This window comes from Callionymus lyra, chromosome 1 (genome assembly GCF_982586985.1).
Source record: "Callionymus lyra chromosome 1, fCalLyr1.hap1.1, whole genome shotgun sequence".
Classification (NCBI taxonomy): Eukaryota; Metazoa; Chordata; class Actinopteri; order Syngnathiformes; family Callionymidae; genus Callionymus; species Callionymus lyra.
Genome location: NC_141818.1, coordinates 47,807,514 through 47,833,621, shown reverse-complemented (window position 1 = coordinate 47,833,621; position 26,108 = coordinate 47,807,514). Strand labels below are relative to the sequence as shown.

The 26,108-nt window shown below is 49.1% G+C and overlaps 2 protein-coding genes across 2 annotated transcripts in view; one reads left to right on the top strand and one right to left on the bottom strand.

Annotated features, from left to right (window-relative positions):
* Nucleotides 1–3,450: 3,450 nt before the first annotated feature.
* LOC148089966 (uncharacterized) lies at nt 3,451–4,120 on the top strand (the record flags this gene model as incomplete). The annotated part of the gene is made up of 1 exon (XM_087789538.1): nt 3,451–4,120. A coding segment is annotated over exon 1 (600 nt), but the record flags the coding sequence as incomplete, so codon positions are not given.
* A 9,922-nt stretch (nt 4,121–14,042) lies between these two features.
* The window catches only part of LOC148089965 (NACHT, LRR and PYD domains-containing protein 3-like), a 32,873-nt gene continuing 20,807 nt past the window's right edge, over nt 14,043–26,108 (bottom strand). Inside the window, exons 7-10 of the mRNA XM_087810870.1 lie at nt 15,615–15,788; nt 15,381–15,554; nt 15,028–15,074; nt 14,043–14,587 (exon numbers count right to left, since the gene is read on the bottom strand). Of these exons, the coding sequence (XP_087666996.1) occupies nt 14,043–14,587; nt 15,028–15,074; nt 15,381–15,554; nt 15,615–15,788 (940 nt within the window). The remainder of the gene's footprint in view (nt 14,588–15,027; nt 15,075–15,380; nt 15,555–15,614; nt 15,789–26,108) is intronic.

The window sequence follows — 26,108 nt, the reverse complement described above, 5'->3', positions numbered from 1 at the left end:
TGAAAACATTTCTAATACAGGATATTCATTGAAGGTGAGCCTTATTATCCGGTGCGTCTGATAGTGCGGAAAACATGGTACATCACACACACCTTTGCATTTGAACACCTGGGCACCTTTAGTGGAGTGAGGGGGACATTCTTCCTCGGCTTCAGTTGCATCATTGAAGCACCTGGTTCTGAACAGTTACACTCGTTGTTTCACGGAGGGGCAGCTCTAGTTGTTTGTTTTTTTGCCCATGTTGGCACCAGGATATAGAATCATTACATTACATGTAGTAATAAAGTCACATGTGACTCTCAGTTAAGCACAGCTGGAGAACAAAGTTGGGGACAAAAAGCAATAAAAAAGGAAAACTGCGAAAAATGAAACCCAGCTAAATAATGAGCGTCATTATCCCAGTAAATGGCTGAAAAATCGAAAACACATATCTTGTGTAATTTATTTAAAAAATATTCTAGGTTAAAATAAGCCTATTCTTGATTAAATAATAAAGAAAAGTTGCGTTAAAGCAGTATTTCTCTATAACTATTGATGTGTTCCTCGATTCCTAATATATAGAAATTGATAAAAAGAAATTAAATGTTAAACATGAGTTGACATTGTGGATCCTTTTTTGTTGTTTTCCATATGCAGCTATCATGCAACATTTGGAATTGGGACATTGAGGTTGATGTGTTATTGTGATAATGACATCCAGGTGTTAACTACCCTCTGGAGGCTGTAAGCTTGTAAAAATCTATCAGCTCTGAGGTCCAAGTAGAAAAAAAGGTCCCAAGTCCATTCCTGGAAGATCAAGTTTGGTCATTCTGTTACACTCAGGGACCATCTTGACAGAAGAATGACAACCTCTCCCTCATTTTTGCACCGATGGACACAACATTTCTCCCACCGATGGTAGCAGATCATCTTAATGTGTCATATAAATATCAGCCTGCTAGCTTTGAGGCCTCTTGAAGTTATTGAATTAACCCTAATGTAGCACAGGCCACTATAAAAACTCATTTCAAGAAGACTGTTAGTCGTTCAGTATTTGTTGTTGTTGGTGTAGTTTTCTGATAAAATAACATCAGTCTTGAGTCACATATCAATAACCAGACTACTCCCCTTTCCCTCACGATTTCGGGTAACCACTCTGAGTTAATTTGTTTTCTTCTGATTTCTTCTCCCTCTTCTCCTATTGTTCTCGGTCTCCCCTGGCTTCGTATCCATAACCCTCACTTTGATTGGGTGAACTCCACGGTACTTGGTTGGAGCCCGCATTGTCATTCACAGTGTCTCCGTTCTGCACCTATTTCCTCTCGTCCTCCACTTCCCATCTCTTCCCCTCCTGACCTTTCCTCCGTTCCTCCGGAGTATCACAGTTTGGGTGAGGTCTTTAGCAAGGAGAGGGCGCTATCCCTACCATCGCACCGTCCCTATGACTGCGCCATTGACCTACTTCCTGGTTCTCCTCTTCCCTGTAGTAGACTGTATAAGGTTTCTCGCCCGGAGCGCCAGGCCCTCGACACTTATATCGGGGAGTCACTGACCGCCGGTTTAATTCGCCCCTCTTCTTCGCCTCTTGGTGCAGGGTTCTTCTTTGTGAGTAAGAAGGACAAGTCCCTGAGACCTTGTATTGACTACCGGGGACTAAACAGCATAACCGTTAAGAATCGGTATCCCCTCCCACTCATAGACCCGTCGTTTGACCCTCTGAACAAGGCCATGATATTCACCAAGCTGGACCTTAGAAGTGCTTATCACTTGGTTCGTGTTAGAGAGGGAGATGAGTGGAAGACGGCTTTTAAGACCCCCTTAGGTCACTTCGAGTACCTGGTCATGCCGTTTGGCCTGACCAATGCGCCAGCGGTATTCCAGAGACTTATCAATGAGGTCTTAGGGGACCTTTTGAGTGATTTTGTGTACGTTTATCTTGACGACATTCTGATTTTTTCCAGTTCTCCTGAGGAACATGTCACCCACGTCCGCCGCGTACTCCAACGTTTACTAGAGAACAGACTGTTTGTCAAGGCAGAGAAGTGCGAGTTTGGAGTCCCCACAGTGAGTTTTTTGGGTTTTATTCTAGGACAGGGTCAGTTGCGGCCTGATCCCATGAAGGTGGAGGCAGTTGCTCAATGGCCGGTGCCTGTTAGCCGAAAGGAATTGCAGCGATTCTTGGGTTTCGCTAATTTTTATCGCAGGTTCATCCGGGGTTATAGCCAGGTTGCCGCTCCATTAACCCAGCTTACCTCCACCAAGAGTGCTTTCACCTGGTCCTCCAAGGCGGACGACTCCTTCAACCGGCTGCGCTCGCTGTTCTCCTCCGCGCCTATCCTACGACACCCCGACCCAGCCCGTCAGTTCATCGTGGAGGTGGACGCTTCGGACACCGGCAAGGTGCGCCAGGGACAATAGGGTGCATCCCTGTGCCTTCTATTCCAGGAAACTGTCCCCAGCGGAGCAGAATTATGACATTGGCAACCGGGAGCTCCTGGCGGTGGTGGCGGCTCTTCAGGAGTGGAGGCATTGGCTGGAGGGTTCAGAGGTACCCTTTCTAGTGTTAACGGATCATCGGAACCTACTCTATCTACAGGAGGCCAGGCGCCTGAACTCCCGCCAGGCCCGTTGGGCCCTGTTTTTGGGTCGTTTCGACTTTTCCCTGACGTACCGCCCGGGAGGTAAGAACATTAAGCCTGATGCCTTATCCCGTCAGTTTGCTCCTTCCCAGGAGGGTCTGGCTGAGGAGACCATCCTTCCAAGGCGGTGTTTTATCAGGGCGGCCAGCTGGGATATAGAGAGGGTTGTTCAGGAGGCCCAGGAGAGTGACCCAGGACCTAGCTCTGGACCGCCTGATAGACTGTTTGTTCCGCAGCCAGCTCGTGCCCAGGTTCATCAGTGGGGGCACACCCACAAGGTAGCGTGTCACCCGGGCGTTTCAAGGACACTCTCTTTTCTCAGGCAGAGGTTCTGGTGGCCGGAGATGGCACGCGACGTCCTGGAGTTCGTGGCCGCATGTGCCACGTGTGCTCGCGGAAAGTCCTCCCGTCGCCCCCCCGCTGGACTTCTTCGACCCTTACCTGTGCCGAGTCGCCCCTGGTCGCACATATCTGTGGATTTCGTCACCGGTCTCCCTCCTTCCATGGGTAGGACAGTTATCCTGACAGTAGTGGACCGCTTTTCCAAGATGGTTCACTTTATCCCCCTGATAAAGTTACCGTCAGCCTTGGAGACCGCGGACCTGCTGGTCCTACATGTTTTTCGACTCCATGGTATCCCGGTAGACATTGTATCGGATCGGGGACCCCAGTTCTCCTCGCAGGTATGGAGAGCGTTCTGTAGATCCCTGGGGGCTAAGGCTAGCCTTTCGTCGGGGTACCATCCGCAGAGCAACGGCCAGACGGAACGGGCCAACCAGGACCTGGAATCAGCTCTACGCTGCGTGTCAGCTCGTCACCCGGCCTCCTGGTGTCAGCACATCCCCTGGGTGGAGTATTCGCACAACTCCCTAACGTCATCTGCCACTGGGAGGTCACCATTCATGGCAGCGTATGGGTATCAACCACCTCTCTTCCCCTCTCAGGAGAGGGAGGCAGCGGTTCCCTCAGTTCGAGCCCACCTACGACGTTGTCGATCTGTCTGGCACCAGACCAGGGCGGCCTTATCACGCACCGCTACAAGAAATCAACGCCTCGCTGACAAGCACCGTGTGCCAGCCCCCGTTTACTCACCTGGCCAGAAGGTCTGGCTCTCCACCCGGGACCTCCCCCTTCCAGTGGAATCCCGTAAGCTGGCCCCCAGGTTCGTAGGTCCGTTCGAGATCGAGAGGATCATAAATCCCACGGCCATGCGCCTCAAGCTCCCTCCGTCGCTCAAGGTCCATCCCACCTTCCACGTCTCTCTCCTGAAGCCCGTCTCAACCAGTCCTCTCAGTGCGCCAGCCGAGCCTCCACCTCCTCCGCTCATCATTGACAATCACCCTGCGTACAAGGTCCACAAGATCCTGGAGGTTCGCCGCAGAGGTCGGGGCTTCCAGTACCTAGTGGACTGGGAGGGCTACGGTCCAGAGGAGCGCTCCTGGATCTCCCGCTCACTCATCCTGGACCTCTCCCTTCTCCGAGACTTTTACCGGGAGCACCCGGAAAGACCGGGTAGAACGCCTGGAGGCGCTACCTAGAGGGGGGGGTACTGTCATGTTTTGGTGCTTTCCTGTTTTATTTTGTAGTCTGTTTCCTGTTTTGGTTCGTGTTTTGTTTTGTGTCTTGACAGACGCTGGCAGGTGCGCGGCTGGGGGTGATTGAATGGCGGGTTCCTCCCACAGAAAAGGAGCGTCGCGGACCTGAAGAACTCGCCAGAGAATTGAGTTTCCAGACTAGGTTGGCTTTCAAAGATTCTCTCTGATCGTGTTTCCTATGATCGTTTTCCTGAAGACCCCTGACGTTGTCAGCGCCTTGTTTTGCTCACGTGAGTCTTTTTCCTCTTTTGTTTTAGTTCCGGATCTGAGATCCCGATCTCCAGCCGCGTCCTGCCTTCGTCCCGAGTTCCTGATTTGTTTTTTGTTTCGGTCCCTTCCGACCGCCTGGAATATTAAAAGACCTTTTGCTTGAACATTTGCTCCGGGAATATTTGTCCACTTCCGCTTCTGGGTCTCCTGCCGAGTTCCACCCGTGACACGTATGTTTATATTCAAACATGGATGTCTCACAAAAGCTTTTAGACGTGTAGTGTTGTTGGACATACGACTGTCGACCAACCCTGCAGATCAGGTGAAACAACTAGTACTGACTCGTGTGAAGTAAATAGACGTCATTGCCATGATATACAGGTATTATGTCCAACAAGGATAGGTTCGAGCTCTATAATGATATAAAGTTTATATTCTCGTTACAACATTTGTAACTCTGGAGGCTGTAAGCCTGTAAAAATCTATCGCTAATCTATTAGTTGCATCAAATATAGTCTGCAGACTTCAATCGTAGAAAAAATTAATGTCTTAGAGTCTGGAATTTACGTTGCAGTGTGACATGACCTGTTTGGTAAACCCTCAAATTGGCTGGTGTTTCTGCTGCAACAAAGTTAAGTCTCTAGCAGCTGGTTTAAGAATGAAAGTCACTCCTTGTTTTTTTCTTATTTTATAGGTCGAGGTGTGGTTGCTTTGGAGGTTTTCCACCAAGGAGATTTTGTATTGGAATACCGTGGAAAACTTTTCAAGCAAAAAGGTCTCCTTACAAAAACCTACACTGACATGGAGGCAGTATTCTTGTTTGACTTCCAATGGAAAGGGGGATGTTGGTGGTAAGTTAAAATAATGCTTTTGTTGGCAAGTGTAATACATTGCAATAGTTTTAGTTAGATAAGCTCTGATGACGTGTTAACCTGAGGATAAGTACAGTGTTTCCGGGGTTAGTCTCTTGCATGGTTTGTTAGATAGATTAACTATCAACAAAGATGTATCTATCTACACCACTACACACCACCCCGGTAACACTGAAAATGTATATGAAACTTTTAAATAATCCATGCTCTTCTTAACACTGTATCCAAACAAAGTTATTTCTTCTCTTAACACCAGTTTTCTTTTCCTTAAGTCTTGATGCATCTCTTGAAGATGAGTCTCTGGGAAGGTTGTCAACGACGACCACAGCAAGCCTGACTGATCCAAACCATTGATGTTGGTAAGATGCCACGTCTTTGCCTGTTTGCTATAAGAGACATCGCCCCAGGTAAGGAAATAACATACGATTATGGTGATTCAGACTGGCCTTGGCGCAGAGGTACAAATTATTAAGTGTTGATATTAGTTATTTTAGTCATTTTCAGATGTCGATACCTGATGTCGGGGACAAACCTCAGGTATAAAATACTACTTACTCTCTTCACAACATACATACATGCATGAATGTCCTCAATTAGGTATGAGTAGCGTGTGTGTGTTAGTTTAGAACGACCCCAGAATACTGACAGAACAACATACTGGTGTCTTAACAATATACATGGATCAATGTCCTCAATTAGCTATAGTTAGTGTGTGTGTGTTAGTTTAGAACGACCCCAGAATACTGACAGAAAGGTGTCTCATCATATACGTAGATCAAGGTCCTCAATTAGCTATAGTTAGTGTGTGTGTGTGTTTGAAATGACCCAAAATGTAATAAAAATAGTAAAAAACATTGTTTTTCCTTTTCCAGGAACAACTGACACCTGATGTCAGCGAGCAACTGACACCTGATGTCAGCGAGCAACTGACACCTGATGACGGCGAGCAACTGACACCTGATGACAGCGAGCAACTGACACCTGACAGCGGGCAACTGACACCTGATGACAGCGAGCAACTGACACCTGATGTCAGCGGGCAACTGACACCTGATGTCAGCGAGCAACTGACACCTGATGACAGCGAGCAACTGACACCTGATGTCAGCGAGCAACTGACACCTGATGACAGCGAGCAACTGACACCTGATGTCAGCGAGCAACTGACACCTGATGACGGCGAGCAACTGACACCTGATGACAGCGAGCAACTGACACCTGATGTCAGCGAGCAACTGACACCTGATGACAGCGAGCAACTGACACCTGATGTCAGTGAGCAACTGACACCTGATGACAGCGAGCAACTGACACCTGATGTCAGCGAGCAACTGACACCTGATGACGGCGAGCAACTGACACCTGATGACAGCGAGCAACTGACACCTGATGTCAGCAAGCAACTGACACCTGATGACAGCGAGCAACTGACACCTGATGTCAGCGAGCAACTGACACCTGATGTCAGCGAGCAACTGACACCTGATGACAGCGAGCAACTGACACCTGATGTCAGCGAGCAACTGACACCTGATGTCAGCGAGCAACTGACACCTGATGACGGCGAGCAACTGACACCTGATGTCGGCGAGCAACTGACACCTGATGTCAGCGAGCAACTGACACCTGATGTCAGCGAGCAACTGACACCTGATGTCAGCGAGCAACTGACACCTGATGACAGCGAGCAACTGACACCTGATGTCAGCGAGCAACTGACACCTGATGTCAGCGAGCAACTGACACCTGATGATGGCGAGCAACTGACACCTGATGACAGCGAGCAACTGACACCTGATGTCAGCGAGCAACTGACACCTGATGACAGCGAGCAACTGACACCTGATGTCAGCGAGCAACTGACACCTGATGACAGCGAGCAACTGACACCTGATGTCAGCGAGCAACTGACACCTGATGTCAGCGAGCAACTGACACTTGATGACAGCGAGCAACTGACACCTGATGTCAGCGAGCAACTGACACCTGATGTCAGCGAGCAACTGACACCTGATGACGGCGAGCAACTAACACCTGATGTCAGCGAGCAACTGACACCTGATGTCAGCGAGCAACTGACACCTGATGTCAGCGAGCAACTGACACCTGATGACGGCGAGCAACTGACACCTGATGTCGGCGAGCAACTGACACCTGATGTCAGCGAGCAACTGACACCTGATGTCAGCGAGCAACTGACACCTGATGTCAGCGAGCAACTGACACCTGATGACAGCGAGCAACTGACACCTGATGTCAGCGAGCAACTGACACCTGATGTCAGCGAGCAACTGACACCTGATGACGGCGAGCAACTGACACCTGATGACAGCGAGCAACTGACACCTGATGTCAGCGAGCAACTGACACCTGATGACAGCGAGCAACTGACACCTGATGTCAGCGAGCAACTGACACCTGATGACAGCGAGCAACTGACACCTGATGTCAGCGAGCAACTGACACCTGATGTCAGCGAGCAACTGACACCTGATGACAGCGAGCAACTGACACCTGATGTCAGCGAGCAACTGACACCTGATGACGGCGAGCAACTGACACCTGATGTCAGCGAGCAACTGACACCTGATGACAGCGAGCAACTGACACCTGATGTCAGCGAGCAACTGACACCTGATGACGGCGAGCAACTGACACCTGATGTCAGCGAGCAACTGACACCTGATGACAGCGAGCAACTGACACCTGATGTCAGCGAGCAACTGACACCTGATGTCAGCGAGCAACTGACACCTGATGTCAGCGAGCAACTGACACCTGATGACAGCGAGCAACTAACACCTGATGTCAGCGAGCAACTGACACCTGATGTCAGCGAGCAACTGACACCTGATGATGGCGAGCAACTGACACCTGATGACGGCGAGCAACTGACACCTGATGTCGGCGAGCAACTGACACCTGATGACAGCGAGCAACTGACACCTGATGTCAGCGAGCAACTGACACCTGATGTCAGCGAGCAACTGACACCTGATGACAGCGAGCAACTGACACCTGATGACAGCGAGCAACTAACACCTGATGTCAGCGAGCAACTAACACCTGATGTCAGCGAGCAACTGACACCTGATGTCAGCGAGCAACTGACACCTGATGATGGCGAGCAACTGACACCTGATGACGGCGAGCAACTGACACCTGATGTCGGCGAGCAACTGACACCTGATGTCAGCGAGCAACTGACACCTGATGTCAGCGAGCAACTGACACCTGATGTCAGCGAGCAACTGACACCTGATGTCAGCGAGCAACTGACACCTGATGATGGCGAGCAACTGACACCTGATGACAGCGAGCAACTGACACCTGATGTCAGCGAGCAACTGACACCTGATGACAGCGAGCAACTGACACCTGATGTCAGCGAGCAACTGACACCTGATGTCAGCGAGCAACTGACACCTGATGATGGCGAGCAACTGACACCTGATGACAGCGAGCAACTGACACCTGATGACAGCGAGCAACTGACACCTGATGTCAGCGAGCAACTGACACCTGATGACAGCGAGCAACTGACACCTGATGTCAGCGAGCAACTGACACCTGATGTCAGCGAGCAACTGACACCTGATGACAGCGAGCAACTGACACCTGATGTCAGCGAGCAACTGACACCTGATGTCAGCGAGCAACTGACACCTGATGACGGCGAGCAACTGACACCTGATGTCAGCGAGCAACTGACACCTGATGACAGCGAGCAACTGACACCTGATGTCAGCGAGCAACTGACACCTGATGACGGCGAGCAACTGACACCTGATGTCAGCGAGCAACTGACACCTGATGACAGCGAGCAACTGACACCTGATGTCAGCGAGCAACTGACACCTGATGTCAGCGAGCAACTGACACCTGATGTCAGCGAGCAACTGACACCTGATGACAGCGAGCAACTAACACCTGATGTCAGCGAGCAACTGACACCTGATGTCAGCGAGCAACTGACACCTGATGATGGCGAGCAACTGACACCTGATGACAGCGAGCAACTGACACCTGATGTCAGCGAGCAACTGACACCTGATGACAGCGAGCAACTGACACCTGATGTCAGCGAGCAACTGACACCTGATGTCAGCGAGCAACTGACACCTGATGACAGCGAGCAACTGACACCTGATGACAGCGAGCAACTAACACCTGATGTCAGCGAGCAACTAACACCTGATGTCAGCGAGCAACTGACACCTGATGTCAGCGAGCAACTGACACCTGATGATGGCGAGCAACTGACACCTGATGACAGCGAGCAACTGACACCTGATGTCAGCGAGCAACTGACACCTGATGACAGCGAGCAACTGACACCTGATGTCAGCGAGCATCCTACATAAGGTAAGGTAAGGTAAGGTAAAACTTTATTGATCCCTCAGGAGGTCTCCTTTGGGAAATTGTTTTTTTACAATAGCCAGCAATTTTTCATAAACAATAAAAAATAATACATAAAAAATAAAATAAGAAGAACATAAAGAGGAAGAACAAGATGACACAATCTAAGTCTAAAGACAAAGACAAAGAACATGGTCAAGGAAAGAAAAACAACAAAGACAAAGATACAAAGACTAACATGGAACAGAACATCCAGATACTCTCACTCCACTCCTGCCCCCGAACTCAGAATTGTACAATTTAATAGCCCGAGGGATGAATGAGTCCCTGAGTCTATTTGTTTTGCACCTGGGTAGGAGCATTCGTGCACTCATTCTGCTTCTCTGCTCACTGATGACAGTGCTGAGAGGATGACTGTCATCGTCCATGATGGACAGTAGTTTGTTCAATGATCTCCTCTCAGCAACTGTCACCAGTGAGTCCAGCTTCATTCCAACCACAGAACCAGCCCTCCTGATCAACCTGTCCAACCTGTTGACACTCCTCTTGGACACATTTCCACCCCAACACACCACAGCATAGAACAGGACACTGGCCACCACAGACTGGTAGAACATGCAGAGGAGCTTCTTGCAGATGTTAAATGAACGAAGCCTCCTCAGAAAGTACAGTCTACTCTGAACCTTCTTATACACATGGTCTGTGTTGCAGGACCAGTCCAGTTTACTGTCCATCCACACACCGAGGTACTTATAGTTGTCCACTATCTCCACCTCGTCGCCTCTGATGGACACTGGACGTGGCTTTGTCCTGGACCTCCCGAAATCCAAGACCAGCTCCTTGGTTTTTGAGGTGTTCAGCTGCAAGTGGTTCCTCTCACTCCAGTCCACAAAGTCACGTATCAGACTCCTGTACTCGTCTTCGCTGTTGTCCCTGATGCATCCAACAATGGCAGTGTCGTCAGCATACTTCTGGACGAGACTCAGCTCTGAGTTGCATGTACAATTGCACGTCACGTCACGTTACTGTTAGATTAAAAATGATTATACACTATACGTATACGCCATACTTATTAATGCTACACTAAACATAACTAAATTAATGCTAAAAGATCATCAAAATATAAAGTATAAATTACTAGCTTCATCTAAGAGCTTAAACGTTTGAATACACATTCACAATCAACATTTCACTCAGACTGACACACTGTCTCAAGACAAGCTTGGAACAGAATTAGAGACATGACAGTGTTTATTTAAACGTCTGTTTGTCTGCCCTTTCACACCTTGTGTCGTGGATCAAAAGAACGAAGCGGTACACATCCGTGAGGGGGGGACTAGGAGACAGAAACCCCCACCCAAGAACATTTGAATGATTAGAAAAGGAAACAAATTAGGAAGGAATCTCCACAGGGGATCGTGGCACAGGAAGCTTGAAGGAACCAATATGGCGATAGGGGGAGGACCTCTCGGCCTGGAAATTTGCCTTAAATATAGCGATGTTTCTACAGTTCGAGACCTTTTCTCCCGGGGCTATTGACCTGTAAAGTCGCCGGGAGAAAGTGCGCCTGATCGATCGTAAAGCTTGTATTTTGTTTGAGTTGAAGCGGCGAATAAACGACCCGTGACACTCTGCATAGACCTTTTCTCTCCATAAAGCGAAGTATAAGAACCAGGAAGTGAAGGCGTGTTGGAGCAACCGGAACAGACTCCTGTTTTGTCCGTTTTATTACCATGGCAACGAAGACTTGGGCAACGCGTCAAATGTTACCTGGGTCGTTTGAATCCAACGTCGGGGTTGCTCTGTATATTAATGGGTGACTCGGGTAGGTTAAAACTGATGTTTTTGTCCCCCCTATACGGTCACCCTAGTGACGCCTGGGGGCATTGCACGGCGTCAGACAGTATGACGACTCGGGTGTGAGAACGTGTTGAATGACTATGAGGAAAAAGATATTCAAAAAAAGATTGATAAGTAAAATAAAAAAGTGTTGAACTAGTCAAAGTATTGATGTAAAACACTGAGATGTTAATGTAGTGTCTCCAGGGTTCAAGGAGAACATGGACGGAGTAACTATTTAAAAAGTGCAGCTCAGTCTCCATCTTAAGCGGGTCAGAGATGAATCTTAAATCCTGTTTGTCCAGAGAAGATGCCAGCGGCTGCTGGGACGTCGGTGCCAACAAGAACCCGTCCCAGGATCAAAGACAGTACCTCAGAAGAACACACGACTCCTGCTCACACCAGAACCGTGACGTGTTCAGGAACCACCTTTCAAATGAAGCTTCTTCTGAGTGAGCAGAACTATAGTAGAAACATCTCAACGTGTCCTACAGGAGCGACTTGAAGAGAAGGAACATGGTCTGTTGATAAAAAGACGTTCACTGAAGACTCCTTTCCATTTTTAACTCTTTGTTTCTTTCTCCATGTTTTTTTTTGCAAATCTATTAAAAAAGGAAACTGAAACATTACATGGTAATAAGTATTCAGACTTTTTGCTGTGACTCATATTTAACTCACGTGTCGTCCATTTCTTCTGATCCTCCTTGAGATGCTTCGACTTCTTCATTGAGTCCAGCTGTGTTTAATGAAACTGATTGGACTGGATGGAAGGAAAACACAAACAAAACCTGTCTATATAACACCTGATACACCTGTCTATATAACACCTGACACACACCTGTCTATATAACACCTGACACACACCTGTCTATATAACACCTGACACACACCTGTCTATATAACACCTGATACACCTGTCTATATAACACCTGACACACACCTGTCTATATAACACCTGACACACACCTGTCTATATAACACCTGACACACACCTGTCTATATAACACCTGATACACCTGTCTATATAACACCTGACACACACCTGTCTATATAAGACCTGACACACACCTGTCTATATAACACCTGACACACACCTGTCTATATAACACCTGACACACACCTGTCTATATATGACCTGACACACACCTGTCTATATAAGACCTGACACACACCTGTCTATATAACACCTGATACACCTGTCTATATAACACCTGACACACACCTGTCTATATAACACCTGACACACACCTGTCTATATAACACCTGACACACACCTGTCTATATAACACCAGACACACACCTGTCTATATAACACCTGACACACACCTGTCTATATAACACCTGACACACACCTGTCTATATAACACCTGACACACACCTGTCTATATAACACCTGACACACACCTGTCTATATAACACCTGACACACACCTGTCTATATAACACCTGATACACCTGTCTATATAACACCTGACACACACCTGTCTATATAACACCTGATACACCTGTCTATATAACACCTGACACACACCTGTTTATATAACACCTGACACACACCTGTCTATATAACACCTGACACACACCTGTCTATATAACACCTGACACACACCTGTCTATATAAGACCTGACACACACCTGTCTATAAAACACCTGACACACACCTGTCTATATAAGACCTGACACACACCTGTCTATATAACACCTGACACACACCTGTCTATATAACACCTGACACACACCTGTCTATATAAGACCTGACACACACCTGTCTATATAAGACCTGACACACACCTGTCTATATAACACCTGACACACACCTGTCTACATAACATCTGACACACACCTGTCTATATAAGACCTGACACACACCTGTCTATATAACATCTGACACACACCTGTCTATATAAGACCTGACACACACCTGTCTACATAACATCTGACACACACCTGTCTATATAACATCTGACACACACCTGTCTATATAAGACCTGACACACACCTGTCTATATAACATCTGACACACACCTGTCTATATAAGACCTGACACACACCTGTCTATATAAGACCTGACACACACCTGTCTACATAACATCTGACACACACCTGTCTATATAACACCTGACACACACCTGTCTATATAACACCTGACACACACCTGTCTATTTAACACCTGACACACACCTGTCTATTTAACACCTGACACACACCTGTCTATTTAACACCTGACACACACCTGTCTATTTAACACCTGACACACCTGTCTGACCTCACATCTACCCGTCTGACCTTCTTTCTAACCTTTTATTGTGAAGTGACCTTGGGTCTCTTGAAAGTTTTAAACCAAATGTTTTATTAAACATGATGAACATCATGAGTGACTCGTGCTCCACTGAACTTCAAGTCTTCAGTCGACTCAACAAGTGATGAAAGAGTTTCTTCAACAACATTCAGATCAACACGTTTGTTTCAGGAGCAGATTTCTTCCATCATCACTGTCAGCACTTTAATGATGATTGACAGCAGCGACACAAGTGTGTTGGAGGAACACACTCACACACTCAGGTCACACACACACACTGAGGAACCACAACCAGGAACCTCTGTGAGTCCAAATCCCAGGTACAAAGGTTCAGTGGAGATGAAGAAGCTGTTGAGGTGTTTGTTCTTTCCATCAGAGGAGACACTGTAGAAGCTTAAATATCCAGGTTCAATAAAGTTCATCATCACTGCTACTCTGTGAGAAACTTGTTGACTCTTGATGACAGTTTCTTTCTTATCGTGATATAATTTATATCCATCATCATCAGAGCAGCTCAGACTCCAGGAATAACGGTTCTGTCCAAACTCAGACTCGTCTTCTTTCCCTCCGTCTCTTCTGAGAGTCAGTGCGATAGAAGCTCCTCCTCTCCACTCCAGCTCCCAGTAACATGGTCCAGTCACAGCTTCTCTGCTCATCACCTGAAGACACCGGTGGAATCTGTCGGGATGGTCCAGATAATCCTGATCCTGCGGCACAAGTTCCACCGTCCTGTTGTAGTTGGACAGTAGGAGGCGCCGGTGTGCTGTGTCCGGGTCCAGTGAGAGTGGACGGAAGTCTGAGAGAAGAAGACACGAGAGGTGATGATGGTGGAAGAACTTTCTCTTCAAGACAATCATGGACTCAGTGTCCCAGCAAGCCAGGGAGGGCTGCTCTGTTTGTTGACATCTAGTGGAGATCATCATCAAAGTGAAGTCAACAGTCTTCTGAGACTGGGACCACCTCAAGAGAAGAACCAGGAGGAACATCCCAGAATCATCTTGTCACATTTGATTGACACCAGTGTGTCCATATCAAGTCAGCAGCTAAACTAGCATGTAGCTAACATGATGTTTCTTCATGTTCTTGAAACATCTCTGTGTTCATCTCCACCATCATCCTGGACTTGATGAAGCTCCATCAGCAGATTCAAGTGTAACAACATCTCAACATCACAACTGCTCCACTAGAAGCTGACAGAGTCAAGGAGTTCTCATCCATCAATCAAATCAAACTTACACATCTTCCATCCAGATGTTAACCTCTGTGGTCCACAGTGATCCAGCCTGGAGGAAGAAACATTGAGAAGATCAGGTTCATTGACTTCAGATGTTGCCAAGTGGACGTTCTTTCATGACTGTGTTGACCACAACAAAGATGGATCTAGAAACACTCGCTCAGTCTCCACTGTCTCCTTGTTCTTCCACTGGTGTCCAGCAGGAGAACATGGAGAAGCTCTGAGAGTTGGATTCATGTGCTCAGTTCAGATGAAGAGTCTGAGCAGCGTCACACACTCACATCTCTCTGCTTCTGATCACATGTTCAGAAGATCTTTGGAACTCAGTCAGTGAGTTCTGCTGCTCCGTCCATACCTGAGAGTCTCCAGCCTCCAGTCTGGACTCTCCAGTCCAGCAGACAGCAGCTCCAGTCCTGGTCCTCCTGGATGATTGAAGCTCAGGTCCAGCTCTCTCAGATGGGACGGGTTAGATGTCAGAGCTGAGGCCAGAGAAGAACAACCTCCTGCTGAGATCTTACACCATGACAGACTGTAATGAAGGAGAAACAGTTTCATTAAATCAGAAGAACTGAAGACATGATGTTCTGACCTGAGAGTCTCCAGGTGACAGTGTGGACTCTTCAGTCCAGCAGACAGCAGCTCCACTCCTGGATCCTTCAGGTAGTTGAGACTCAGGTCCAGTTGAGTCAGACTAGAGGACGGAGAGCTGAGGACTGAGGACAGAAGTGAACAACTTCTCTCTGTCAGTTCACAGTAGATCAGCCTGTGAAAGAGACGGAAACGTCAACAAGAGACTTTTTCTCTATTTTGACTTGAAAGCCTTGATTGGAGGAAACACTGAACTCTTGACGTTCATAAGATCATCACATGATTGTGTGAACATTTGAAGACTTTGATTTCAATCAGGATCCACTTGATCAACACATGAAATAATGAAGTTCTACGTCATTGGTGCTCCGCCCTCTAACGGCTTCGCTATTGGTTTACCCAAAAGGCGAAGCCTGACGGGTTTACCCCGAGGCACCGCCTCGTCTCTGAGAAAGCTTAATGAACTCGCCACCCAGCAGGGGGCAGTCCACTTCCACTTCCTTTTTCAACTCAGCGAGAAAGCTCCTGACAGTGGAATGTAATGATGGCGAATGAATTTTGAAGTGAACCATGTGTGCACGAAGACTCCCTGAAGAGGAGACACACATGTCTGCTTCGTTTGCCTAGAGGCCCAAATCACACGTGATGATTATGTGGCCTTCCGAGCGCTTCCCACGGCTTTTGATGGGAAGCGTTCGAGGCTTGTCGACCCACGCCGCCTCAGATCATGATTATGATCAACACAGGACTGCCATGTTGTTTAAGAAAGCAACATGGCAGTCCTGTGAGCTGCACTCGACAAGCTCACGTTCCAACGTGTTGGGCCCTGATGAGTCGAGCTGAGTCGTCCATCGATCATGAACAAGGGACGTCGACTAGGAGGACGACTGGCTCGCTGCATGGAGTCGACCATGAGGTATGCGAGAGCGATCAGGTAAGTATCTCTTGCAGGCCACATGGCCCTCCTGCAGCACTCGACGGGTTCACTTGAGAGGTGTTAGTGTGCATGTGGCTCCGCCTGTGAGTGTGACGTATTCACAGGCGTCATTAGAGACTTTCGCCGCTAATGCTAAGCTAACATGCTCCGCCGTTCATAGACGGCGAGAGTTTCCTCTCAGAACACAGTTCGGAGGAGGTTTTTAAACCCCTTCGTCCGGGTCATGCCGAGACTGTAATAACGGAGTCTGTCCACACGAATGAAGGGCAGACTCAACCATGTGCTTTGTTTCCAGATAAGCAAATGTCCACGAGACCGGCTTGATCAGCTGTGTTTACTTCACTTCCGTGTTGACATGCGGTGACGGGGTTTGACCGCCGATGAGCGTTGTCAAGAAAATCCCGGCGCCATGGATGACGTCACGTTTGGCGGAGAAACGTCATGGATGACGTCACGTTTGGCGTGATGACGAGGCGCGACGGGGATACGCGGAGACGGAGATCCCGTTCGTCGGCATCATCATCTGGTGCTGGGGGGAAGCGTCACCAGAGACCAGCCACCCCAGCAGCACCAACAACATCGGCAACAGCGGCGGCGTGCGACGAGTGAGCGTCGCCAAGATCCGCAGCGCGAGCTGGGGAGCCAGCAGCCGCAGCAGAGTCGACGGCCGAGGGCTCCTCCACCCCCCCCCCTATTCATTCAAGGGAATGTGTCGGGAATAAAACAAGAGAACGTATGACGTTTCTGTGGTTCGTTCTGAGAGATGTTAGTAGTGTGCATGTGGCTCCGCCTGGGAGTGTGACGTATTCACAGGCGTCATTAGAGACTTTCTCCGCTAATGCTAAGCTAACATGCTCCGCCGTTCATAGACGGCGAGAGTTTCCTCTCAGAACACAGTTCGAAGGAGGGTTTAAACCCCTTCGCCCGGGTCATGCCGAGACTGTAATAACGGAGTCTGTCCACACGAATGAGGGGCAGACTCCAACCACATGTGTTTTGTTTACAGACGAGCAGAGGTCCGCGAGACCGGCTGAGTCAGCTGTGTTTATTTCCGCGTCGACCAGCGCTCGTGCCCGACAGAGCTTGACAGCGGAGGTGAGTGGAACTAGTCCAGACATGTCTATGTTGACCGGAGGTTGTTCCTTCCCCCACAGCGCTGTCTACAAGCACTGGCACCGTGGAGGACGTCACGTTTGGCGGCGGAGAAACGCCATGGAACTGACGCAACCTGGTGTTTTTACGCGCGAGTTTTCTCACCGTCCTGAGACCAGGCGAGGGCGAAGAACTTCCGCCCCGTCTGGTCGATCAACTGGATAGGTGCGTGGCGGTCGGATCTCACGAGTGACGAGCAGGTCTGGACCGCCAGCGGAGCTTGAGAATGTACGGGACCGGGTGAGTGATGCGGTGCCGACGCGCGCGCGACCTAACTCACTTCAGCTCCGGGTTAATTCTCCAGCACATTCCTCCACATCGCGGGTTTTGTCAGCTCCGGTGACACTAAGAAGTGCTCAGGGAGTTGGGAAGACTTCCGGGGGGGGGAAGGGAACACGCACGACGCGCATCTGAGGTGTCTCACGAGCACTTGCGCGCTTCTCCCACAGAGCCGGTTTTATGTATGAGAGTGGGGGTTCTAGTGAATCCAACTCGAGTACATGCTCTGTGGATTCAAGAGATAGAGACGCGGCTTGTGTGGGGGGGCGGGCCGGAGGACTACCCAAGGTTCGCCAGGGGTGCGGTTCTGACAGAACATTATTCGGCTTGGAGTCGCCTGGTTTTACTTCTAAGACCCACTTGGCTGGGGGGAGTAATCAGGCGGGGCTATGCACTACATTTTGCCCGTCAACCCCGCTTTTTCATGGATTCTCTGGACGCGTATGGCGGAGCAGGAGAAATTATCCTGTTTGAGAAACGAGGTGTCTACTCTGCTGCAGAAGGAGGTCGTAGAACTGGTCCCTGCAGCCGAGATGATGACAGGGTTTTACTCCCGGTACTTCCTCGTGGCGAAGAAGACCGGGGGTTGGAGGCCCATTCTGGACCTCAGCTATTTGAACAAGTTCATAGCTACCCGCCTGTTTCGCATGTTGACGGTCAAGAAACTGCTTTCAGGTGTAAGTCCAGGAGATTGGATGACATCTATCGACCTGACCGACGCGTACTTTCACATACCGATAGTCAAGAGACATCGAAAGTACTTGCGTTTCGCCCTCGAGGGTCGGGTGTTTCAATACACTCGACTCCCGTTCGGCTACTCTCTGGCACCCAGGACCTTCACCAAGTGTGTGGAAGCGGCAGTGGAGCCATTGAGAGTGAGTGGGGTAAGGATCTTGACCTATCTGGACGACTGGTTGATCCTTGCCAGGTCAGAGGCAGAAAGTTACGCTCACACACAGAAGGTGTTGAGCCATATGGCCACCCTGGGGTTCACAGTGAACCTCAGCAAGAGCGCTCTGACTCCAGTTCAACAGTTAGTTTACCTGGGGGTACTGTTGAACTCGGAGGAGGGATACGCGCGCCTCCCGGACGTGCGTATCAAGCCCATTCTCCGACTGACAACACAGTTGCTGGAAGCTCGGGGGCACGTGACAACAGCAGGCACCGTTATGTCCCTCCTGGGGCTCATGGCAGCAGCCCACACGGTTGTTCGGCTGGGCTTGCTGCACATGAGGGAGCTTCAGAGATGGTTTGGTCGTCTCAAGCTAGACCTCAAGCAGGAAAGAGGTCGGAAAGTGCGCCTTCCCGCTCGGGTTTTGCAGGACATCCAGTTTTGGAACTCTCTAGCCAACCTCAGGCGGAGAGTTCCATTGGGTTGCGTCCTTCGTTACACTCAAGTGTTTACAGACGCTTCTCTGACAGGTTGGGGAGGCACCTCGGGTCAGGCCTACGCCAGTGGGGTCTGGAGCAGTCCGGTGCTCAGACACATAAACTGGCTAGAGCTGAAGGCGATTCACAATGTCCTGCTTCACCTCTCTCCCCAACTGTCACGGTCCAACGTCCTAGTACTATCCGACAGCTCCACCGCCGTGGCGTACGTAAATCGCCAAGGTGGAGTCAGATCCCCAGCCCTTCTGAGTGTGGCAAAGAAGATTTGGCTGTGGGCAGACTGTCACCTGCTTTCGCTCAGAGCTCAGCACGTACCGGGCGAGCTGAATGCAGTAGCGGACTGTCGAGGGGGGCCGTCCAGGACGAATGGGGTCTGTCCGAGGCAGTGGCAAGCGAGATCTGGTCTCAATTCGGTCACCCGGTTGCAGACCTCTTTGTCAGCAAGGAGAACTTCAAATGCCCTCTTTGGTTCTCCCTCAGGGCTTCCGATTGCCCCCCACTAGGCGTGGACGCTTAGCCCATTCGAGGTGGCCGGTCGGTCTACTGTTCGCCTTCCCTCCTCCGCGGCTCCTTCTCCCCTTGATTCGGAGGGCGAGGCGGGGGGGGCTGAGGTTAATTCTAGTAGCACCAGACTCCCCGGGGGCGCTCTGGTTCCCAGAGCTGGTGCGCATGGCGGTCGGGGCCCCGTGGGCCATCCCTTGGGGCCCCGCTGCCCTGTGTCAGGCGGGGGGACTCTGACAGCGCCCCCGGTGCTGGGCCGGCCTCTCAAGGTGTGGCTCCTGCACGGGACGAGCTGATCGGGACTTTGGACCCGGACGTTCTCCACACGCTGGAGAACGCCCGGGCCCCGTCAACACGCAGGCTTTATGCCTCAAAGTGGGGGATTTCTCCCGCTGGTGTTCAGACAGGTCCTTGGACCCCAGCTCTTGTTTGGTCTCCGCTATCCTGTCTTTCCTGCAACATTGCTGGATAACGGGCGGACTGTGGCGACACTGAGAGTGTTCGCATCAGCCATAGCGACGAGGCATGTCGGTTTTGAGGGTGCTTCGGTTCGCGCCCACCCCTTGGTGGCGCGTTTCCTGCGGGGTGCCTGCAGGCTTCGACCTCCTGCAAGGCCTTCCAGCCCTCAGTAGGATCTCCAGTTGGTACTGGACTCTCTCACAGGCCCGACCTTCGAGCCTATTGACCAAGTCCCACTGGATATCTTGTCTTTCAAGGTATCGCACCTTCTGGCACTAACAACCACAAAGAGAGCAAGTGAGCTTTGTGCCCTCTCCATTAACCCTGAGTGTCTTCCTTTGGCGTCGAGGAGTCTTCGGTGTCTTTGCGTCCTAACCCAGCGTTCCGCCCGAAGATTCTGAGTTCCTTGTCCCGGGCGACGACCTTCACGCTGCAGGCCTTTCACCCGCCGCCCCACTCGGACCCGGGTCAGGAACGTCTCCACCTGTTGTGTCCAGTGAGGGCGTTGGCCTGTTACTTGCGGCGGGTGGCCGTGTTTAGGCGCTCTGATGCCCTCTTTGTCTGCCACGGTAGATGCCGACGGGGAGAGGCGGTCTCCCCCCAGAGGTTCTCTCATTGGGTGAGATCGGCCATTATCCGGGCCTACCGAGCAGCGGGTGGATCCGCTCCTAGCGGTCTGAGGGCACATTCCACCCGTGGCGTGGCAGCCTCAGTGGCTCTTTTGCGGGGTGTGGCAGCAGAGGATATCTGCTCAGCTGCTTCTTGGGCGTCCACGTCTACCTTGCTAAGGCCTATCTCTTCGACGTGACGGCGGGATCAGTAGCTCATACGGTTTTGAGCGCTGCTGTGCCCCCCCTCGAGGCCGACGGCTCCAGTGGACTTCGATCCTGGGCCGGTGGGGCCCTAGCGATGCTGCTTCAGGAGCGGCGTCCAGCTGGGGGTACATTTATCCCGTCAGGCTTCTCCTTTTGGGTAAACCAATAGCGAAGCCGTTAGAGGGCGGAGCACCAATGACGTAGAACCCCTGAGTTATCTATCATAACCTCAGGTTCTACGAGTTGGTGCGAAGCCCTCTAACCTCGTCGCCCAGCGGCCGCCCTTCTCGCTGAGTTTTCAGTTGGAGAAAGTGCGGCGGGTGCTTCCCGCCTTTATAGGAAGTGGACTGCCCCCTGCTGGGTGGCGAGTTCATTAAGCTTTCTCAGAGACGAGGCGGTGCCTCGGGGTAAACCCGTCAGGCTTCGCCTTTTGGGTAAACCAATAGCGAAGCCGTTAGAGGGCTTCGCACCAACTCGTAGAACCTGAGGTTATGATAGATAACTCAGGGGTTTTCATCAGTTCAACACTTGATGTATAAATGATCGCATGACTCACTGTTGTGAGAGGATTGATGTGTGTTTGTGTTTAATATCAGTGTTAGTGTTAGTGTTGTGTAACTCCACTCACACTGGTGTGTAACTCCACTCACACTGTTGTGTAACTCGACCCACACTGGTGTTGTGTAACTCCACTCAAACTGGTGTTGTGTAACTCCACTCGAACTGTTGTGTAACTCCACTCACACTGTTGTGTAACTCCACTCACACTGGTGTGTAACTCCACTCACACTGTTGTGTAACTCCACTCCCACTGTTGTGTAACTCCACTCACACTGGTGTTGTGTAACTCCACTCACACTGTTGTGTAACTCCACTCACACTGGTGATGTGTAACTTCACTAACACTGTTGTGTAACTCGACCCACACTGGTGTTGTGTAACTCCACTCACACTGTTGTGTAACTCGACCCACACTGGTGTTGTGTAACTCCACGCACACTGGTGTTGTGTAACTCCACTCACACTGGTGTTGTGTAACTCGACCCACACTGGTGTTGTGTAACTCCACTCACACTGGTGTTGTGTAACTCCACTCATACTGTTGTGTAACTCCACTCACACTGTTGTGTAACTCCACTCACACTGTTGTGTAACTCGACCCACACTGGTGTTGTGTAACTCCACTCACACTGTTGTGTAACTCCACTCACACTGGTGTTGTGTAACTCCACTCACACTGGTGTTGTGTAACTCCACTCACACTGGTGTTGTGTAACTCCACTCACACTGGTGTTGTGTAACTCCACTCACACTGTTGTGTAACTCCACTCACACTGGTGTTGTGTAACTCCACTCACACTGTTGTGTAACTCCACTCACACTGGTGTTGTGTAACTCCACTCACACTGTTGTGTAACTCCACTCACACTGGTGTTGTGTAACTCCACGCACAATGTTGTGTAACTCCACTCACACTGGTGTTGTGTAACTCCGCTCACACTGGTGTCTAACTCCACTCACACTGGTGTTGTGTAACTCCACTCACACTGGTGTGTAACTCCACTCACACTGTTGTATAACTCCACTCACACTGGTGTTGTGTACTCCACTCACACTGGTGTGTAACTCCACTCACACTGGTGTTGTGTAACTCCACTCACACTGGTGTTGTGTAACTCCACTCACACTGGTGTTGTGTAACTCCACTCACACTGGTGTTGTGTAACTCCACTCACACTGTTGTGTAACTCCACTCACACTGGTGTTGTGTAACTCCACTCACAATGTTGTGTAACTCCACTCACACTGTTGTGTAACTCCACTCACACTGGTGTTGTGAAACTCCACTCACACTGTTGTGTAACTCCACTCACACTGTTGTGTAACTCCACTCACACTGGTGTTGTGTAACTCCACTCACACTGTTGTGTAACTCCACTCACACTGTTGTGTAACTCCACTCACACTGGTGTTGTGTAACTCCACTCACACTGTTGTGTAACTCCACTCACACTGGTGTTGTGTAACTCCACTCACACTGGTGTTGTGTAATTCCACTCACACTGGTGTTGTGTAACTCCACTCACACTGTTGTGTAACTCCACTCACACTGGTGTTGTGTAACTCCACTCACACTGGTGTTGTGTAACTCCACTCACACTGGTGTTGTGTAACTCCACTCACACTGGTGTTGTGTAACACGACCCACACTGGTGTTGTGTAGCTCGACTTTGACTCGTTGTGTGACTTAAGTTGTTTGACTTGTGTTGTGTTAGTTGTGTTATGTGAGTCATGTTGTGTTACTCTTGTTGTGTAACTTGTGTCGTGTGAGTTGTGTCGTGTGACTTGTGTTGTGTGACTTGTGTGGTTTGACTCGTGTTGTGTGAGTCGTGTGACTTGTGTTTTGTGACTTGTGTGACTTGTGTTGTGTGACTTGTGTCGTGTGACTCGTGTTGTGCGACTTAAGTTGTGTGACTTGTGTTGTTTGAGTTGTGTTGTGTGAGTCGAGTTGTGTGACTTGTGTTGTGTAACTTGTGTTCTGTGACTCTTGTTGTGTTAGTTGTGTTGTGTGAGTTGTGTTGTGTGAGTTGTGTTGTGTGACTTGTGTCGTGTGACTTGTGTGACATGTATTGTGGGATTTGTGTCGTGTGATTCATGTCGTGTTACTTGTGGTGTGACTTTTGTTGTGTGACTTGTGTTGTGTGACTTGTGTTGTGTGGCTAGTGTTGTGAAACTTAAGTTGTGTGACTTGAGTTGTGTGACTTGTGTTGTATGACTTGTGTTGTGTAACTTGTGTTCTGTGACTCTTGTTGTGTTAGTTGTGTTCTGTGACTTTGTTTTGTGTTAGTTGTGTTATGTGACTTGTGATGTGTTAGTTGTGTTGTGTGAGTCATGTTGTGTGAGTCATGTTGTGTGACTTTTGTTGTGTGACTTTTGTTGTGTGTCTTTTGTGGTGTGACTTTTGTGGTGTGACTTTTGTTGTGTGAGTTGTGTTGTGTGACTTGTGTTGTGTGACATGTATTGTGTGACTTGTGTCGTGTGACTTGTGTCGTGTGACTTGTGTCGTGTGACTTGTGTTGTGTGACATGTATTAGTTGTGTGACTTGTGTCATTGGACTTGTGTGACTTGTGTTGTGTGACTCGTGTTGTGCAACTTAAGTTGTGTGACTTGAGTTGTGTGAGTTGTGTTGTGTGACTTGTGTTGTGTGAGTCGTGTTTTTTCAGTTGTGTTATGTAACTTGCGTTGTGTGACTTGTGTTGTCTGAGTTGTGTTGTGTGATTTGTGTTGTGTGACTTGTGTCATGTGAGTTGTGTTGTGTGACTTGAGTTGTGACTTGTGTTCTCTGAATTGTGTTGTGTGACTTGTGTCATGTGAGTTGTGTTGTGTGTCTTGTGTTGTGACTTGAGTTGTCTGAGTTGTGTGATTTGTGTCGTGTGACTCGTGTTGTGTGACTCATGTAGTGTGAGTTGTGTTGTGTGACTTGTGTTGTGTGACTTGTGTTGTGTGACTCGTGTCATGTGACTCGTGTCATGTGACTTGTGTTGTGTGACTCGTGTAGTGTGACTTGTGTAGTGTGACTTGTGTAGTGTGACTTGTGTAGTGTGACTTGTGTTGTGTGACTTGTGTAGTGTGACTTGTGTTGTCTGACTTGTGTAGTGTGACTTGTGTTGTCTGACTTGTGTAGTGTGACTTGTGTAGTGTGACTTGTGTTGTGTGAGTCGTGTTGTTTGACTTGTGTTCTGTGACTCTTGATGTGTTAGTTGTGTTATATGACTTGTGTTGTGTGACTTGTGTTGTGTGACTTTTGTTGTGTGAGTTGTGTTGTGTGACTTTTGTTGTGTGACTTTTGTGGTTCGACTCGTGTTAGTTGTGTGACTTGTGTCATTGGACCTGTCTGAGTTGTGTTTTTTCAGTCGTATTATGTAACTTGTGTTGTGTGACTTGTGTTGTGTGAGTCGAGTTGTGTGACTTGTGTTGTGTAACTTGTGTTCTGTGACTCTTGTTGTGTTAGTTGTGTTGTGTGAGTTGTGTTGTGTGAGTTGTGTTGTGTGACTTGTGTCGTGTGACTTGTGTTGTGTGACATGTATTGTGGGATTTGTGTCGTGTGATTCATGTCGTGTTACTTGTGGTGTGACTTTTGTTGTGTGACTTGTGTTGTGTGACTTGTGTTGTGTGACTAGTGTTGTGCAACTTAAGTTGTGTGACTTGAGTTGTGTGACTTGTGTTGTATGACTTGTGTTGTGTAACTTGTGTTCTGTGACTCTTGTTGTGTTAGTTGTGTTCTGTGACTTTGTTTTGTGTTAGTTGTGTTATGTGACTTGTGATGTGTTAGTTGTGTTGTGTGAGTCATGTTGTGTGACTTTTGTTGTGTGACTTTTGTTGTGTGACTTTTGTTGTGTGTCTTTTGTGGTGTGACTTTTGTGGTGTGACTTTTGTTGTGTGAGTTGTGTTGTGTGACTTGTGTTGTGTGACATGTATTGTGTGACTTGTGTCGTGTGACTTGTGTCGTGTGACTTGTGTTGTGTGACATGTATTAGTTGTGTGACTTGTGTCATTGGACTTGTGTGACTTGTGTTGTGTGACTCGTGTTGTGCAACTTAAGTTGTGTGACTTGAGTTGTGTTGTGTGACTTGTGTTGTGTGAGTCGTGTTTTTTCAGTTGTGTTATGTAACTTGCGTTGTGTGACTTGTGTTGTCTGAGTTGTGTTGTGTGATTTGTGTTGTGTGACTTGTGTCATGTGAGTTGTGTTGTGTGACTTGAGTTGTGACTTGTGTTCTCTGAATTGTGTTGTGTGACTTGTGTCATGTGAGTTGTGTTGTGTGTCTTGTGTTGTGACTTGAGTTGTCTGAGTTGTGTGATTTGTGTCGTGTGACTCGTGTTGTGTGACTCATGTAGTGTGAGTTGTGTTGTGTGACTTGTGTTGTGTGACTTGTGTTGTGTGACTCGTGTCATGTGACTCGT